This window comes from Pygocentrus nattereri, chromosome 4, assembly GCF_015220715.1.
Source record: "Pygocentrus nattereri isolate fPygNat1 chromosome 4, fPygNat1.pri, whole genome shotgun sequence".
Taxonomy (NCBI): domain Eukaryota; kingdom Metazoa; phylum Chordata; class Actinopteri; order Characiformes; family Serrasalmidae; genus Pygocentrus; species Pygocentrus nattereri.
In genome coordinates, this window is record NC_051214.1 from 7,746,550 (window position 1) to 7,764,183 (window position 17,634).

Here is a 17,634-nt window from a genome sequence, read left to right on the forward strand (position 1 = left end):
TCTAAAAATGTCAAAACATTTTACTTTCATTTTCAGGATAGAAGATGAATTCACTTGATTTTCACAAATCAAGAAAATATGTTGTTTGACCAGGGGTGCCCAAACTTCTGCATTCAACGGTACATCTTGTTAGCTGTGTTTGTGAAGTTGTGTCTGTGCATTGGCCCTAATATTCTTTTTTACTTATTTATTCGTATTTATTTATGTATTTATCTATTTATTTAACTTGTGATGATCAGTTTGACTAAAGTTCACACTTGTGTTTTCTGGCAAATTTCCAAGCGTGTCTAATTTCTCAAACATGCTAAACACGCCTCTAATAATGCCCCCTGTCTCAGTGCACACAGGCAGCTCACGGACCACCAGCCACATATTGAGCAGAGGGTCATAAAGTTTTGGCTCATTGGTGTTTATCACTCTGAGTGTGTTGATGCTGTTTCAGAAATAACAGGGAAGAAAATGAACACAGAGAAAACTGTGTGTCACACAAAGATCCAGTTCATGTGGACACAGTTGGTTTGGGGTTATATCAGCAAAATAATTATTAATATTATTGATCACATTATTAATAAATACTGCAAGATATGCTTATTAAAATTATTCACTCTGGAGTTCTTATACTAAAATGGTATATAATTCAGTTTGAGTAATGTCAGTGTGTCGTTTGTAAATGTTAGACATGAAATTAATTTCCCAGGCATGGAAATGTTTTGGCTGATCATTTCTTCAATATTCATCATCTCAAAATTAAAATATAATCTGATCAAGCTGGACCTGTTGGGTATGTATTACACATGGATCTGGTGTTTAGCTTCTTTCTCCTTTTATAGTCACACTAAACTGACACCTAAAGATTAACATTTGTACATTTTAATGAAGGCTGTTCTGATCATTAACAATGGAAGGTGTTCATGCTGCTGTGTATCTACAGTGAGCAGTTTACTGCTGTTCTGTTCCTGCACTGACTGTCAAACTCTTCTCTCTCTACAGAGGGTCCAACTAAAACTATAACATCAACTGCTGTTGACATCCAAACCATTTCAAGCACTTCAACTGCGAATTTCTCTAAAACACCTGACGGTAAGAGCAGCATATTGACTGCAGCTGAGCTTCTTTTCAGCTTTATTTTGCTTTCATGGGAACTTTTTATTACGCTCTCTAAACATTCTACCAAACAATCACGTTTCATAATATTTTATACTGCATAAATATTCAAACATTCTCATTTCTTTCTGGACACAGATTATTCCACTTCTTTCATCACAATTCCTGTTGTTCTTCTCCTGCTGGTACTAGGAGGAGTCATCTACTGGAGATACAGAGGTACACACACACACACACACACACGTGCAGTATCTGTGTCTCACTCTGTATTGTTTCATTCTGCAGGACAGAGACGAGGACAGACGGAGAGCCGAGAGCAAAGAAGGATGAAGAGAAAACAGAAAACACAGGTGAGTTTATAAATCAGAACATAGCACAATCACATACCTTCACATCTCATAACATCATATTCCATCATGTCCCATCATAATTTATCACAATTACCACATACCAACATTGCATCCACATTATATATAATGTGGGGTTGTCTCCTCCCTTTCCCCATGTATTCTGTTTTCTCTGTATTTTCCATCATTCCTGCCCCCCCCCCCCCCTTTAATAGTTACACCCCATTAAATAGTCAGCTCTTTATTAAAAAATATTTACATATCAATGTCCAATCTTGTTTTTGTTTATTTCTGGAAAAGAAAGTGATTTAATTGCAATTAAACAACAAAAAATAATTGTTTTACTCATGAAACAAAAGATATGAACAAAAATGCATATTATAATGGAGGAAAAAGTTAGGACACCCTACCCTTTAATAACTAGTGTTGCCCCCTTTGGCTGAAATAACTTCAGTGAGACGCTTCTTGTAGCCAGCTAGCAATCTCTGACATCGATCTGAAGAAAGTTTGCCCCATTCCTCAACGCAGAGTTCTTTCAGCTGTGAGATGTTTGAGGGATTTCTTGCATGTACAGCCCGTTTTAAGTTACTCCACAGCATCTCAATGTGATCAAGATCTGGACTTTGATTTGGTCATTCCAGGACTCTCCACTTCTTAGTTTTCAGCCAGTCCTTGGTGGATTTACTGGTATGTATTGGGTCATTGTCATGTTGCAGGGTCCAGTTCCACATCGACAGTAGCAAAAGCCTGCCATAGGTCCTGTGATGAAATTTTAAGATTTTTCATGACTTCTTTTAGCATCTTACGGTCTGCTCTGGGGGTGACCTTGCTTGGACGGCCAGACCTGGGCATGGTCACAGTTGTTTTGAAAGTTCTCCGCTTGTAAAATATTTTCCGGATGGTGGAATGGCTGATGTCAAATTCTTTTGAGATCAAATGAATCCTTAACTAATATGAGAAAAGCTGGTCTGTCTGATTTATTCTACACACTACAGTCACATGTTATTGGAATGTACAGTGTGAGTGAGTGAGTGTGAGTGTACCTAATAAACTGGCACTCAGTGCATATCAGTATATCCTATTCCTACTGAAGAAGCTGCTCCTGGTAGTTTAAGTCAAACTCTGAAGTGGTTTTAAAGGGTCAGTTGTTGTGTGTTAATCATCATTTGTGCTCCTCTACAGGATGAAGTGACGTACTCTACTATCGTCCACAGTAACACAACTAGAACAACCACAGTCACCCTCATTGGAGAAAAGACAGAATACGCCACCATCAGAGTAAACTAGTAACACCACTCACACACCAGTATTGTGTTTTTAATGCTTTTTTTATTTTCTTTTTTTGCAAAGGCAAATGTATGTAAATCAATACCAAAATTAACTGTGAAACAAATATCTACATTATAATGAAATGTTGTGTTTTTATTGTGCTTTTCTGATGTTAATTAATATAAATCAAACTGTAGTTTTGAATAATACATAGGTATATATAGGTTACAAAATAACTTACAAAATTAATTTGTTTTTATTTTACATTCTGCTTTTAGCAAAATTCAGTAGTCAGTTCATGTTTCAGATGTAAACAAAGTCATGTACTGGATAAATGGGTCCTTTATGTGCAATATTTAACATTTTTTAAGCATAAATCAAGCTGGTAACATGTTGAAAATTACAAGACAAACAGTTTATTCATTCAACCAGACCTCTGAAAATCCAAGGCTGAATCTCAAATGGCTCACTGCTCCCTATATAGTGCAATATGGGAGTTCTAAGTTTTTGGCTTTTACACTCAAATATCGTGCTTCATGTCCAGTATGAATTATGCACACACAGCTGAATCCACAGTGGTCCTCTGTCAGACACACTGAGCTCTGTTTAGATACAGTAGCCGTTATTTTAAGACCTACATACTGAACTTTGTAGGGAGCAGGGAGCCGCTTGAGATTCTGCCTAAAACTGTTCGCAGCAGTGTTGCATCCCCTGACCAGAATACTGCGTGCTGATTCGCTGAATGCTTTCATCAGGTTCTACTTGAGAACGGCGCTGGCATTTGACTGTTTCTGCTGTAAAATGTGAACTTGCAATGCCTTGACAGTGGACAGTAATAGTGTTTATGACAAAATATATTATGGTTCAGAATATGCTGTGTGTTAGGAATAACCGTATTTTTGTTTCTATTTTTTTGAAGCATGTAATTTGTTGATTTTTGCAAATTAACTTTTCTATTAAACTTTTTGTTTTATTGGTTGAATTTTTTATCTACTCTGGCACAATTAGATTATAAGCCGAATGCAACTTAATAAAGAGAAATTAAACACAAACAAATACATTTTATTTCACACCTGAATATTTTATTTTCAGCCAAGTTGGTCAGACAGCTGTAAACAAAATCCTCTGTTCTGATTGACTTGACACTGACTGAGATTAGATGAACTCCCAAAATGTAGAAAATACGCAAGCGCCCAAGTAACGATGAGCTGGGGAGAATGACTACACACACATGAGAGGTTAAACAAGGTGGAAAGACACGCCCAATATGCATGCCACCAGGAGCCAATAGGAATGATGCAAGGATGCATTGATCAAGCTTTCATCAAGTAAAGCAGAGAAGTCTTAACAAACTAAACAAAACTGCAAGAGGTTCAATTCAAAGATCCCATTTAAATGTCCAAAGTTCTCAAAAGTTACATGACTGAGTTACTATCTCAACAAATCATTTTTGAGTTGGTTTGAATTTGTCTAAATAAGTTACTCCAACTTTCTCTGGTATATATGTTGTATTACCTTAGGCTAAATACCCTTCAGTCTGTAGGACTTATGCAAATTAATTGATCCTAACTAACTTAACCTAAGTAACTAAGAATTATACAAGAAATAATATGTATTACTAGATTTGCATTAGTAAGTGTAACAGGTGAGGTAAGTAAAAAAAAAAAACAGTGCACTTGTTTAGTGTATGCATGTATTATTTATTCAAAAGTTTAATTTATTTATTGAATGAATCAAAGCAAAGTATTTCTCTAGCATTCCATTCTTAACCGTTCTGTAGTGCTCAGATCAAAACTTTTACCTATATTGACATTTAAAAGCAGTGAAACCATCCTAAGCATGAATGTTTAAACCTAAAATTTTATGACTTTTCCAAAAGTGACTCCAGGTGCTCCATATTTTTGTACAAAGCTTGTGTTTGTACAAAATATGTAGCATTTTTCACCTACTTAGTCAATTTTTAATCACTTATTCATTTTGTTATTTTCCTTCTTGTGAAAATAATTGATCTACTATCTCAATATACCTTATGGCCAAAACAAAGTTTCACAAGTGCAACTATTTGAATTTATTCTTTGCATTAACATTTCTGATCTGGAATTTAAAAACTATGAAAAGAAAGTCACATGAAATGTTCAAAGTCATTGGCCATTTTATCAGAAACTCCTCCTATACAGGTGCACTTTGCAAGTTTACAGTTTCAGACTGTAGCCCATCATGCTGTTAATTGGAAAGACCCACCTACTACAACTAATAGGTACTCTAATAGATAAGTGGGTGATCCATACTGGAATGGGTTAAACAATAATTATGTAAGAGTTAAGCAAACCATGTTAATCTGTGAGTAATTTGACTGAAATATAATTTCTGGTTTAGCCTTGATGTGTCAGAACAGACTAGCCTGAAGCATCTAACAGTCAGTTTTGAAGCATCAGTTCTTTTTCACTCCAAAACAAGATTAATGGTTTGAATAGTTTGATTGCGCACTTAACTGAGAAATAGCGCCGTTTTCAGATCCAGTTTAAACTGAATATTTGAGTTCTGTAATCACAATCAAATGTAAAGCATGAGCAGAAAAACATGGATGTGTAACATGTAGAGCAGCTGGATTAAAGGGTCTTCAAGGCATTGTTAAATGATGCATCACTAAAGAAGCAGCAGCAAATGCTCTCATGACTTCAAATAGGAAATGATCATCACGTCCTTCCACCATCATGTCAGTCATGTAGGTGGGGTAGAAATGTCTGTTATCTTCACTGTCGGTCCAATGAAGACATGCTATAAACATCAGGCCCACCTTAATCTCGTCTAGACCTAAATACATAACACAGTTTGAGCAGTGAGCAGCTCAGTGTGTAAGCACAAGGGCATGTAAGCCATAGAAGTCTCTCTCTGTGGAAGACCTCCAATCATTCAATCCTGCATGAGACGGTCAAACAGAGGCAGCAGATCAATAGGAGTACAATAGGGATAATGCATTATCATGTGGCTGGCTTTGCTGACTTCCTGTGGAGCACTCGTTTCCTCAGGAGGGATGTTCTCCTCTGCTGATGAGGATTAATTACAGGTGCTCTTACACAGGTTTGGGAATTCCCAGCTGCATTCTAGCTGTTCTTTGTTCTTTCTGCAGTTGCTCTGTGGAGCACTCTTCTCCTCAGGAGGGATGTTCTCCTCTGCTGATGACGATCAATTACTGGTGCTCTTACACAGGTTCCACAGTTCTCTGGTTGTGTTCTTCTCATTCCAAGTCCGGGTTTATTGTCTCCACTGATGTATAGGTCTGACTCCGATGCCTCTGTCTGATGGTCTCATGCTGTTCTTCTCTTCACCTACATGACTTTTTCTTTCTGTTGGTCCTTTTTATAATTTATTTTTCGGCCCTTGCCGCGTGTTCCTCTCCTGGTTTTCTTCTTTTGCTGATCTTTTTTGGTCTCATTCTCAGGAGCGTCTGTCTTCAATGCTCCGATTTCAGCAGGTAGAAAAAAATCAGAGAACTCAGCACCAAAGCTCGTCTCCAATAATCTAACCTGGAAGAATTTATGACTAATATTTAAATGATTAAAGTTGTTAACCTGTTTGTTTGATTACAGACACAGACATCCGTATCAGATCAGCACCATATGGACATTTTACTCACCAGTCTGGTTGATGTTTCCTTCAGTGTGATCCACAATATCAGCCCAACTTTTAATGGCTTCAGGATCGACTGTCATTTCCACGGCATTTCCTGCAATAAAATGTTTATGTCAGCGTCTATGTGCGACTCTTTTCCTGCTATAGATGTTGAAAGAATTAGCAGCTGTACAGCTTCTAATGTTCTTATATCTGTGTTTATTTTACTCACCGAGACTCTGGTCAACTGTTCTCTGGACACCATGAAGCAGATCAGCCATCAGGCCTTTAATAGTGCTCCAATCTGCTTCATCATCAGACTTTCTTTCCACATCTTTTCATGCAGGAGACAGAATCAGTCATTAAATCCTGATGTTTGTTAGATATTTGGGATTATGTATGCAATATTATGTAGTATCAGTTGGTGACGGCTGAAGATGGTTGTTGGAGGAGGAGGAGGTGCTGATATTGTTATATTAAATCCTGTTTTGGCATTTTTAACAGTTTAACTGTTGGTTCTTCATGATATCTAGTGCTTATTTACTCTACTCACCCAGTGCTTGGTCATTAGACGGGTCAGTTTCATCAAGACGAGTCTGCATGTTGTGTGTTTCAACCTCATCAGCAGCGCTCATCACATCATATCCTGATTCATAGATACAGGAACAGAATTTTCTATAAAATCTTGATTAAACATCCCCAAAAGCTAATATTACATCTCTGTAATATAATGGTGATGGCAAAGTGAAGGAAGCAGTGAATGAGCTGATGCCTTTCTTAAGCACTGGAGGACTGTAACACTACAAATGTCATGGATGTCATGTGAACATGTCATGTGTTTTATTAAGCATTTATTATTCACAACAACTTTATTAATCAATATTTAAAACAAACTCAGTGTCATTTTATCTTTATTATGTATGATTCATTTCTAATTCTTACCCAGTGATTCAGCCTCGATCTTGTCAATATAAAGGAGCATTAGACGCTTAATGGCTTCTACCTCAGCCTCTGTGAGTATCGCCTCTGTCATCTCATCTCCTGCTTTAACAAGAATAAACATCACAATTGTACAAATCAACAACCATGTAAACAGCTTTATTTATAAATGAGCAAATATCTTGCAGTATTTAAATATAAATGAATATTTTTTAAGTGATATCTCTGTGATTTTAACTTGTTATTGCATTTGTTTCTTGTTTCTTTCTAACCCAGATTTTCAGTCTCAGTTTCCAGATGGTCATCTGTGTCCAACAGCTCAAACATCTCCTCTTCTACTCTAACATGAAATAAATATCAACAATTACAGAAACGGCTCTGCGATGGACTGGCGACCTGTCCAGGGTGTATCCTGCCTTTCGCCCAAAGACTGCTGGGATAGGCTCCAGCACCTCCTTCAGTCAGTTCAACATCCACCTTCAGGTCATGTGTTCTTTTTTTAATATGAAATAGTTCAAAAGTGTCTTTTTCACATTTTAAGAGTTCAACAGTTTTTTCGTCATGATATCTACTGTTAATTTGAGCTACTCACCCAGAGGATGGTCATTGGGTGTGTTCACTTCATCCAAATATGTATGCATAGTCAGTGTAGGGGCTTCAGGCTCAGTGTCAATGACATTCATCACTTCACGTCCTGATTTAAAGAAAAAGTCAGACAGTTTTCTATGAATTCTTGGTGAAACATCACCAATAGTTAGTATGTCTTCTCAGTAGTAAAGTTCAAGTGAAGGAATCTGTGAATGAGCCGATGCCTTTCTATAATAGACATGTCTTGAACTTCATGTTATTAGTTTTATTAAACATTTATTATTCTATATACTGTTATAAATCAATAACATTTTAAAATTAGGGTCATTTTAGGTTTATTATGTATCATTAATTTCTATTTCTTACCCAGCAAGTCAGCCTCGATCTTGTCGATGAATAGGAGCATTAGATCTTTAACGGCTTCAACCTCAGCTTCAGTGAGTGTTGGCTCTGTTGTCTCATTTCCTACTTTAAGATGAATAAATATCACAATTATATAATCAACAACCATGTAAACAGCTTCACTGTAGACAAGTGAACAAATATATTGCAGTATTTTAAACTCATATTTTAAAAGTGATATCTCTGTGAATGATAGCTTTTTATAGTTTTCGTTTTTTGCCCAGATTTTTCTGTCTCTGTCTCCTGAATCATTCTGTTCCTGAACTTACCAAGATGTTTCTCCACTGTTTCCTCTGTTTCATCCAGATGAATGTTCATCAGCTCCTGGATGGCCTCGGCCTCGGCTTCAGCAGCCGCCTTCTCCAGCCTCTCATTCTCTGTTTCCACAGGAATAATATACTGTCAGTTCTCCAACTTTGTCATTTTCATGATATCAGTTATTAATCACTATAATTAACTTAATGATTTTCCAGTTTTCTGTAAAATAACAAAGATTACAATAACACTTGATTAATGTTTTACATTTTCAAGAGTTGCTTTATGAGATATATTGGTAGTAGTTATAAAACTTTACTGACATTGATGATTGAATGTTTATGTGGACATTTTGTGGTCAGAGCTGGACTAATTCATCTTAGCATTATTATCACTAGTTTTTAGTCCTGCTTTTTATTAAGGTCCATTTCTTACCCAGAGGTTGGTTGCTATCTGCATCTTTCTCATCCGGGGCAGGGCACATTAGCGGTTTTATGGCCTCATACTCAGCTTCAGCTTCAATCTGAAGGTCGTCATGTAGAGGAGAACTTATCTTCTCCAACATCGCAGAAGAAAGAGGGTCCAAGCTGCCAGACCCAAGACCTGCTGGGACGTGTGGAGCATCGCTCTGTTTCTCTCCAGCTGCTGGCTGCTGTCTTGCCTGGCTTTCCTCTACTCTTTCTACATCCTTTGTCTTTGATTTTTTCTGCAGTCCCTTCATTTTTCTTGTTCTCCACATGTTCTTCCTCTTAATCTTACCTCCATCCTTCTTGACTTCACCTGCATTTGCCTCATTCTCCGTGTCAGAGTCGGAAGTCCGGCCTCCGCAACACCAAAACAGGAGGCAGCTCATTGTGCTACTGGTTTTCTCTGGTGCATCTACATAGAATGATTTGAAGTGGCAGTGCGTGTGGAATTTGTCTGTATCATAGTCATTATGACATCCCAATGTCCATCAGGTGAAAAGGTCACCTATTGTGATGTCACTGACCCATGAAGACAATAATCAACACTGTAGTTTCTGCAGTTAAATGGATGTGAATGATGGTAATAAAGGTGTTTGTGTGTTAAATTATAAGGGAGGTTTTTCTCCACATCCTTAAAATTCAAAGCTCATTACATACTAATACTCGTTATTCATGACTTTAGGGACTTCAGTGCACATTAATGGAGCTTTTCTTAGGTTGTACTTTTCACTGCATTCCAGCTTGTAACGCCATGGAGCGAGGAGGCGGACGCATAATAATAATAATAATAAGTTGAACTTATATAGCGCCTTTACACAAAACCCAAGGTCGCTTTACAAAATGCATATCACCTTACACAAGGCCCGAGGAAGATGCAGGAGAAAAATGAAGGAGAAAAAGATGAGATTTCAATAAAGATTTAGAGAATTTCAATAAAGAATAAAGAGAAGAGGTAGAGCGAAGAGAGAGAGGAAGAGAGTTCCAGAGCAAGGGGGCCGCAACACTGAAGGAACGACCACCCATAGAGCTGAGCCTGAACCTAGGGACCACTAGAAGGCCTGCTTCCGAAGACCTGAGGTTACGAGTGGGCTTGTAGGGTATTAGAAGGTCGAGTAAGTATGCAGGAGCCAGGCCATGAAGTGCCTTGAATGTGAGAAGTAGAATTTTATAGCGAATACGTAAAGTAATGGGCAGCCAATGAAGTCTCTGAAGAACAGGAGTAATGTGCTCAGATTTTTTAGTGTATGCATATGCGGAGATAAGTGTTGTTTATTATGGGCAAATCCAGGGTCATCGTCTAAACAGTCCAGGGTCATAGATCCAACACAGATTGATTGGGGGGCAGAAATGACAGAAACCAGAATCAAACAGAACAAGCAGAACAAACAAAAATACATAGACCAGTACAAAGACCAACGACCAGACAGGGGAAAACACAGGCTTTAAATATGTGAGGAACAGGCGGGAACACAGGTGGAAACAATCGGGTGGAGTCACGAAACGAGGGGGCTGGACTAAAAAAAACAAAACAAAACACAACACAAACACATGGACAGGACTGGGAGAGGCTAAACATGACATAGCCATCATATGCCTTTGGTAATTTCTGTACAGTTATAATGCACCACATAATCATATCAAACAACATCATTTCAAATATTTAATTTCATTTAATTATATCATGTAGAGGAAAGAACCTCAGACCCCTGAACAAAGATGAACATATTGATATAAAAAGTATGGTATGGTTTGTCATTCTATGCAAAAAGCTGTTGAGTTCTGTGAGTTACAGTTGTATGAAGATTATCAGTGCTTACAGAACAGTGAACAACTGAATTTTCACTTGAAAGAGCATAATTAGTGCTGTTTAACTGGATTTAGTTCAGTCTGATATGTGAAATATTGAATAAAAATCACTTTTTATATGTGGCAATGCTGGGGCTTTGATCTGTTCCAACTTAGCGATTCCCTGAAAAACAAAATACTGTAATATTTACTATTTGTCATGAAAATTTCTTGAAGTATCCTGATGTTAAGTCCAGTAGTAGAGGTACTGATACCCTAGCAAATAAAAATATACCCTTTCTTATTGAAAAAGAAAAGGAACAACTCAGAAGGTAGATATACAACCACATTCCAAAAAAGCAAGCAAGCAAAATTTATTTATACAGCACTTTTTACTGCAGGTGTTGTCACAAAGCAGCTTTACAGGTCAATCAGTATTACAGAGAGAAAAGAAAAGAAAATCCGGGTCCAAGCCCCCATGAGCAAGCCAGCGGCGATGGTGGCAAGGAAAAACTCCCTAAAAGAGGAAGAAACCTTAAGAGGAACCAAGACTAAGAAGGGGAACCCATCCTCCTACGGACGACACCGGAGATCAAACGTTATTAGTATGATGTATTATAGTACAAAGAGGGAAAAGAAAAGATGTGAGGGTGAGGACTGCACAGCGCTGTAAAGCAAGAAGCTCAGTGGTGGTCAAGCCGGTCCAGAAAGCTGGTGAGCAGCAGCACCCAATCAAGGCAGGAGAGGCAACAGCATCAGACGCACAGGATGGGCAGCTGTTCAGCTCGGCAAAGAAAGGAAAGAAAGACACAGAGCCAGTTCTGTAAAGAGTGGCTGACCACAGATTACAGTAAAACAGAGCAGCAGAGACTCCGGCAGGTCTAGATCTGTCAGGGAAGGCTAATAACCACTGGGTGGCCTGTAAATTGTAATTAATAAAAATGAGTTTTTATTTGTTCCTTGATCAAGAATATTAAGTAAGAGAACTTCAAAAGAAGAGAATGTATATTCTACTTTCTGGCTCACGCCTAAAGCTTTAGTATAGATGGCTGCTATACCTCCACCCCAGCTGCTTAAACGAGGGCTATACACACAGCTGTAGCCTGTGGGAGTGGATTCATTTAGACTAAGGTACTCATCGGGTCTAATCCACGTTTCTGTGAGGCATTGAGCATCGAAATCATGATCTGTAATAATTTTATGAACAATGACTGCTTTAGATGTCAGGGATCTTAGCAGTCTTAGTTTTAGACCAAAGGTGCAGTCATTGCAAACTGGTGTAACTGGTCTGATATGAATGAGGTTACTAAGGCAAACTTTTCGAGGCTTTTTGATGCTTTGTTTTATTTGGGGAACAGACACAGTCTCAATTGTATTTACACAATAAGCATTTGTAGAAAGCAAACTAAGACATAAAATAAAAGCCAAAGATAGATGGTTAACTGAGAAAGTAGCAAACAGATAAAGTGGTGCATATGACTTCTCCTTATTTTGTAGTTTTTATGTCCATTTTTTTGTTGTGAAATGCTGCACCACAAAAGAGGAATCAGGAACTGTTCTCACGATTCCACAATGTCTCTATACGCAGTTTCTTCTTCTGAAAAAGCTGCTCATAAATTCTCTGAAAGTCAGAAGAGTTCCGGTCTAGCTGATTTAAACACAGCTGCAAGGACATTAGTGTGGGTTAGACTCCAGTGAAGAGCTGCTGAGAGAGCTGTGTACTCAGTGTGGTATACAGGGCTAGTGTAGTGCTGGGTGTGGAGCGGTCAGTGTGCTGTGTACTCAGCGTGGTATACAGGGCTAGTGTAGTGCTGGGTGTGGAGCGGTCAGTGTGCTGTGGACTCAGTGTGGTATACAGGGCTAGTGTAGTGCTGGGTGTGGAGTGGTCAGTGTGCTGTGTACTCAGTGTGGTATACAGGGCTAGTATAGTGCTGGGTGTGGAGCGGTCAGTGTGCTGTGGACTCAGTGTGGTATACAGGGCTAGTGTAGTGCTGGGTGTGGAGCGGTCAGTGTGCTGTGGACTCAGTGTTTTACTAGTGAGGATGTTGCTGACTTTCTATCTTCTCTTCATTGGGCTTCATGTTTCTGAAGGTGAGTGACTTTCTTACTGTTACTGATGTAATGAAAATCAAAATTTAAAAGCCAATATATTTAGCATAAGTTGCATTTTTAACATTAGACATATAAGATGCTTAAACACAGCATTATATTTACATATATGTGCATGTATGTTGCTATAAACATGTTTAAAATGGTAACTTTACAGAAGTCAAAAATATTCTTTACATTTAATGTAAGTCAACATAGTGAGATTTGTTCTGTTATTATTGATCACTTCTGTCGGTGCATTCACTCTGAATTTTTTTTATTTTTTTTATTTTTTTACTTTTTAAAATGAATTTAGTTTACTTTTCTTTGGTTATAAATAAGATTTCTTTTTTTTTATTTCCATCAAAATGTGTGGGCAAAATGAAAGTGTTAAAAAAGACTATATAATCTGATCTGACTGATGTGTTTCTCCAGGCTGTGATCTGGTGAACAGAGAACAACTGCTAAGTATCACAGCTCACACAGGAGGGTCAGTACTGCTGCCGTGTTACTGCCCTGACCTACAGACCACACCTGAGGAATTCAGATGGACAAAAGACGACACAAAAACAGGCAAACGGGAAAACATATCCAGTCAGAGTGGTCAGTACAGCAACAGAGTTCAGCTGGTTAATGGTCACTCTCCAGGAAATCTCTCTCTACTCATATCACACCTGACTGAAGAGGATGGAGGAGATTACATGTGCGCTGTTAAAGGTGCTCATTTAATAATCAGACTGGCTTTAAAAGGTAAAACACTCTCAGTTTTTATTCTTACTGCATTTCAGATCTTCAAAAATGACCCTGACCCTCTTTATGCTGCTGCTGCATTTGTAATCATAGACATTGCTTCCTCTGTTCTTCCCTTTTTCATGTCTTATACTAACGGTCAGACCTCATTCGCTGCTGTTTTTGTTTTGCTATCCGGTGTTGACCAGAGGAGGATGAGTTCCCCTTTTCGTTCTTCGTTCCTCTTGAGGTTTCTTCCTCTTACTCTTGAGGAGTGTTTCCCAACAGCTTCCTCATGGGGTGCTGGCCTGGAATTTATCTTTTTTTTTTTCTGTAAAGCTGCTTTGTGACAATGTCGAGATAAGTGAGATTTATTAGGGACAAATCCAGGGTCATAGTCAAAACGGTCCAGGTTCACATAGCCAAAACGGAGAGATAGGGGTTCAGACATGACACAAACCAGAACAGAACTAACAACAAACAGAGTTCAACGAGGCAAACATCAAACAAAGACCAATACAATGACCGGCGAAAACAAAGGGCAAACACAGGGCTTAAATACATAGGAGCAACAAGAGACAGGTGAAAACAATCAGGGGCGGAGTAACCAAACAGGGGGCAGGACTTAAACCAAAACAAACGCACATGGACAGGACTGGGAGGGGCCAATTGTGACAAAGGTGTTCATGTTACTGTGTATCTACAGTGAGCTGTTTGCTGCTGTTCTGTTCCTGCACTGACTATCAAACTATAGACTATTTTCTCTCTACAGAGGGTCCACCTAAAACTCCAACATCTACCGCAGTGGTCAAAGTACACAACAACCCAACCACTTCAACCACACATTTATCTCAAGCATCTAACAGTAAGTAGAGCACACTGACTGCAGCTGACAGCAGAATAATACAGCTTTGTTGTTTTTTTGTGGAGTTTGTTTCTGAAAGTTCTTAAAAATAATCACAACTTTTCTGAGTATTTAGTTTTGTTGCACTGCACAATAAAAAAAAAAAACATTTGTTGTGTGATACTGGTGTATTCAAGCACATCACTATTGTCGGAAGAAATCAAAATTTTTGACGTTTTTTTGTTTTTTACATATCTTGAAAGTACCTGTTACCCTTTATATTGTGTGAAAATATGATAAATGGATGAAAGTCTGGTTCTACTGACTTCTATTAAAAGTAAAGTAGGTTTTCCCCTTCTCCTGGAAAGTTACCGTTTTGGAGATATGAGGTTTTCTTCTGACAACAGCAATATATTCCTCTACTCTCGCACTCACACACACATACACATACATTACATTGTCAAGAGTATTCGCTCATCTGCCTTCACATGCATATAAACTTAAATGACATTCCATTCTTAATCCATAGGGTTTCATATGATGTCTACCCACCCTTTGCAGCTGTAACAGCTTTAACTCTTATGAGAAGCCTTTCCACAAGGGTTAGGAGTGTGTTTATGGAAATTTTTGACCGTTCTTCCAGAAGAGCATTTGTGAGGTCAGACACTGATGTTGGACGAGAAGGCCTGGCTCGCAGTCTCTGCTCTACTTCATCCCAAAGGTGTTCTATCGGGTTGCATGCCAGTCAAGTTCTTCCACATCAAACTTGCTCATCCATGCCTCTATGGACCTGCTTTGTGCACTGGTGTGCAGTCATGTTGGAACAGGAAGGGGCCATCCCCAAACTGTTCCCACAAAGTTGGGAACATGAAATTGTCTAACATTTCTTGGTGCTGAAGCATTAAGGGTTCTCCCTCCACCAAAGTTTACACTTGACACAATGCAGTCAGACAAGTACTGTTCTACTGGCAACCGGCAAACCCAGACTCGTCTATCGGATTGCCAGATGGAGAAGCGTGATTCGTCACTCCAGAGAACACGTCTCCACTGCTCTAGAGTCCAGTGGCGGTGCTTTACACCACTGCATTCGATGCTTTGCATTGCGCTTGATGATGTAAGGCTTGGATGCAGCTGCTCGGCCATGGAAACCCATTCCATGAAGCTCTCTACACTGTTCTTGAGCTGATCTGAAGACCACATGAAGTTTGGAGGTTTGAAGTGATAGACTGCAAAAAGTTGGCGACCTCTGCACACTATGCCCCTCAGCATCCGCTGACCCTGCTCTGCCATTTTACGTGGCCTATCACTTTGTGGCTGAGTTGCTGTCATTTACTAATTGCTTCCACTTTGTTATAATACCACTGACAGACTGTGGAATATTTAGTAGTGAGGAAGTTTCATGACTGGACTTGTTGCCCAGGTGGCATCCTATCACAGCAACACAGTGGAATTCACTGAGCTCCTGAGAGCGACCCATTCTTTCACTAATGTTTGTAGAAGCAGTCTGCAGACATGCATGCCTGTGGCCGTGGAGGTGATTGGAACACCTAAACTCAATGATTTGAATGGGGTCAGTGAATACTTTTGTCAATATAGTTTATGTAAAAATATGCTAACTTTCTCATTTCTTTTTACACAGATTATTCCACTTATTTCTTCATCTGTATTCCTGTTCTTCTTCTCCTGCTGGGACTCACAGGAGTCATCTACTGGAGATACAGAGGTACAGAGAGAGAGACAGACTAGTACACACTCTTTTGAGATATGTGCAGTCCCTTTGTCTCACTCTGTCTGGGTTCATTTTGTAGGACAGAGCCGAGGGCAGACAGAGAGCCAAGAGCTAGAAAGCACAACGACACAGCACAAAACACAGGCAAGATGTCTCATCACATCTCTTCCGAATCCATCATCCATCATTTCATCCTATGCCATCATATCTAATCATATCTAGTCATGTCCCATCATAACCCATCAAAACCCATCTTTCCTAAGAGAAATTTGAAAAAGGACACTGTAGTGCTAATATCAACATAGTATTTGCCAGTGGAATATGATGATATGTTTAGGATATAACGACATGATGTAAGCACTACAGTGTTCCTTTTAAAATTTCACTTTCAGCTGCATTTCCATGATTTAGGAAGATATGTACTCAGTTCCAGCATTACACATTACATACACTCTGGTCATGGATTCTATAGGATGCTGATACACTCACTTGCGTGTTACTGGAACATTCTGGTGACAGTTCATGCTTTGTGACGTGGTGCATTAATATACCAAAGTGCATGACACAAAAGTGAATTGGGTGTCTGAATGGGCTTGGATTGTTAAAGCTCAATTGAGACAAGCCATGTTGAGTTCTCAAAATTTTCCTTTCACCACTCTGATCTTCAAGCTGTTTGTGGCCTCCATGATCACTAATTAATAAATGTACAATGTGAGTGAATATGAGTGAGTGTACCTAATAAACTGGCACTCGGTGCATATCAGTATAACCTATTCCTACTGAGGAAGAAGCTGCTCCTGGTAGATTAAGTCAAACTCTGAAGTGGTTCATTTGTGCTCCTCTACAGGATGAAGTGACGTACTCTACTGTCGTCCACAGTAACACAACCACAACAACCACAGTCACTGACATCGAAGAAAAGACAGAATACGCCACCATCAGAGTAAACGAATAACACATCTCACCCCATCAAAATGTTTTGTCTTCCATGCTTTTTCCATTTCTTTGTTTTTTCTTTTCAAATTCAGAAATACATCAATATTTTAATAAACAAAGCTTCAGCTAAACATTCACTGACTCATTTTTAATCAACTTGTTTTTTTAATGAGCTAATTTGCGTATCTGCTGTGGTACAATATACATCACAAGCAAAATGCAGCTCAATGAAAATCAAATTAATGCATTTTATCTCAAACCTGAACATCCTTTTTTCTGTCATGTTGATCTGACAGCTTTTAGCTGACAGTTTAGCTTTATTCAGATTGCTCCTCATGTCTCAAGGAATTTTGAGCCCAGCCTTTTGCTCTTCCAGTATTGTTCTTTATGCTCACAGCCATAGCTTAGCACAGCATACCCTAGCCTGGCCTGTGTTACTTTGTAGGCCATGCTGTTTTTCTTCATGCTATGCATTTTTTCCTGATACCAATTTCTTCCTTAAAACATCTGTCCTAATGTCCATCATTGGTCCAGTTTGGT

The 17,634-nt window shown here is 38.8% G+C and overlaps 2 protein-coding genes and 1 long non-coding RNA gene across 21 annotated transcripts in view; all 3 read left to right on the top strand.

Annotated features, from left to right (window-relative positions):
* LOC108416170 overlaps nucleotides 1-2,795 on the top strand; it is a 9,741-nt gene extending 6,946 nt beyond the window's left edge. Inside the window, exons 4-7 of the long non-coding RNA XR_005130172.1 lie at nucleotides 991-1,080; nucleotides 1,243-1,323; nucleotides 1,390-1,454; nucleotides 2,634-2,795. This is a non-coding gene — a long non-coding RNA (uncharacterized LOC108416170). The remainder of the gene's footprint in view (nucleotides 1-990; nucleotides 1,081-1,242; nucleotides 1,324-1,389; nucleotides 1,455-2,633) is intronic.
* The window catches only part of LOC108415933 (cell wall protein DAN4-like), a 215,498-nt gene that overhangs the window by 157,748 nt on the left and 40,116 nt on the right, over nucleotides 1-17,634 (top strand). The window lies entirely within an intron of this gene.
* Nucleotides 12,726-17,185, top strand: LOC119263175. Of its 2 annotated transcripts, none has more exons than XM_037537509.1 (6): nucleotides 12,726-12,859; nucleotides 13,292-13,606; nucleotides 14,358-14,450; nucleotides 16,069-16,152; nucleotides 16,238-16,302; nucleotides 17,006-17,185. In XM_037537509.1, the coding sequence occupies exons 1-6, from the start codon at nucleotides 12,811-12,813 to the stop codon at nucleotides 17,111-17,113; spliced, it is 714 nt and encodes a 237-aa protein (XP_037393406.1). In that variant the 5' UTR covers nucleotides 12,726-12,810; the 3' UTR covers nucleotides 17,114-17,185. The 2 variants fall into 2 exon arrangements, with proteins under 2 accessions (XP_037393406.1, XP_037393407.1); XM_037537510.1 differs by having other exon boundaries at nucleotides 13,292-13,573.

Bases quoted from the DNA above. Each gene is read 5' to 3' on its own strand.
- LOC119263175 (XM_037537509.1), top strand. From the start codon at position 12,811: ATGTTGCTGACTTTCTATCTTCTCTTCATTGGGCTTCATGTTTCTGAA. The intron at 13,607-14,357 runs GTAAAACACTCT...TTCTCTCTACAG, and splicing joins AATCAGACTGGCTTTAAAAG to AGGGTCCACCTAAAACTCCA. The intron at 14,451-16,068 runs GTAAGTAGAGCA...CTTTTTACACAG, and splicing joins TTTATCTCAAGCATCTAACA to ATTATTCCACTTATTTCTTC.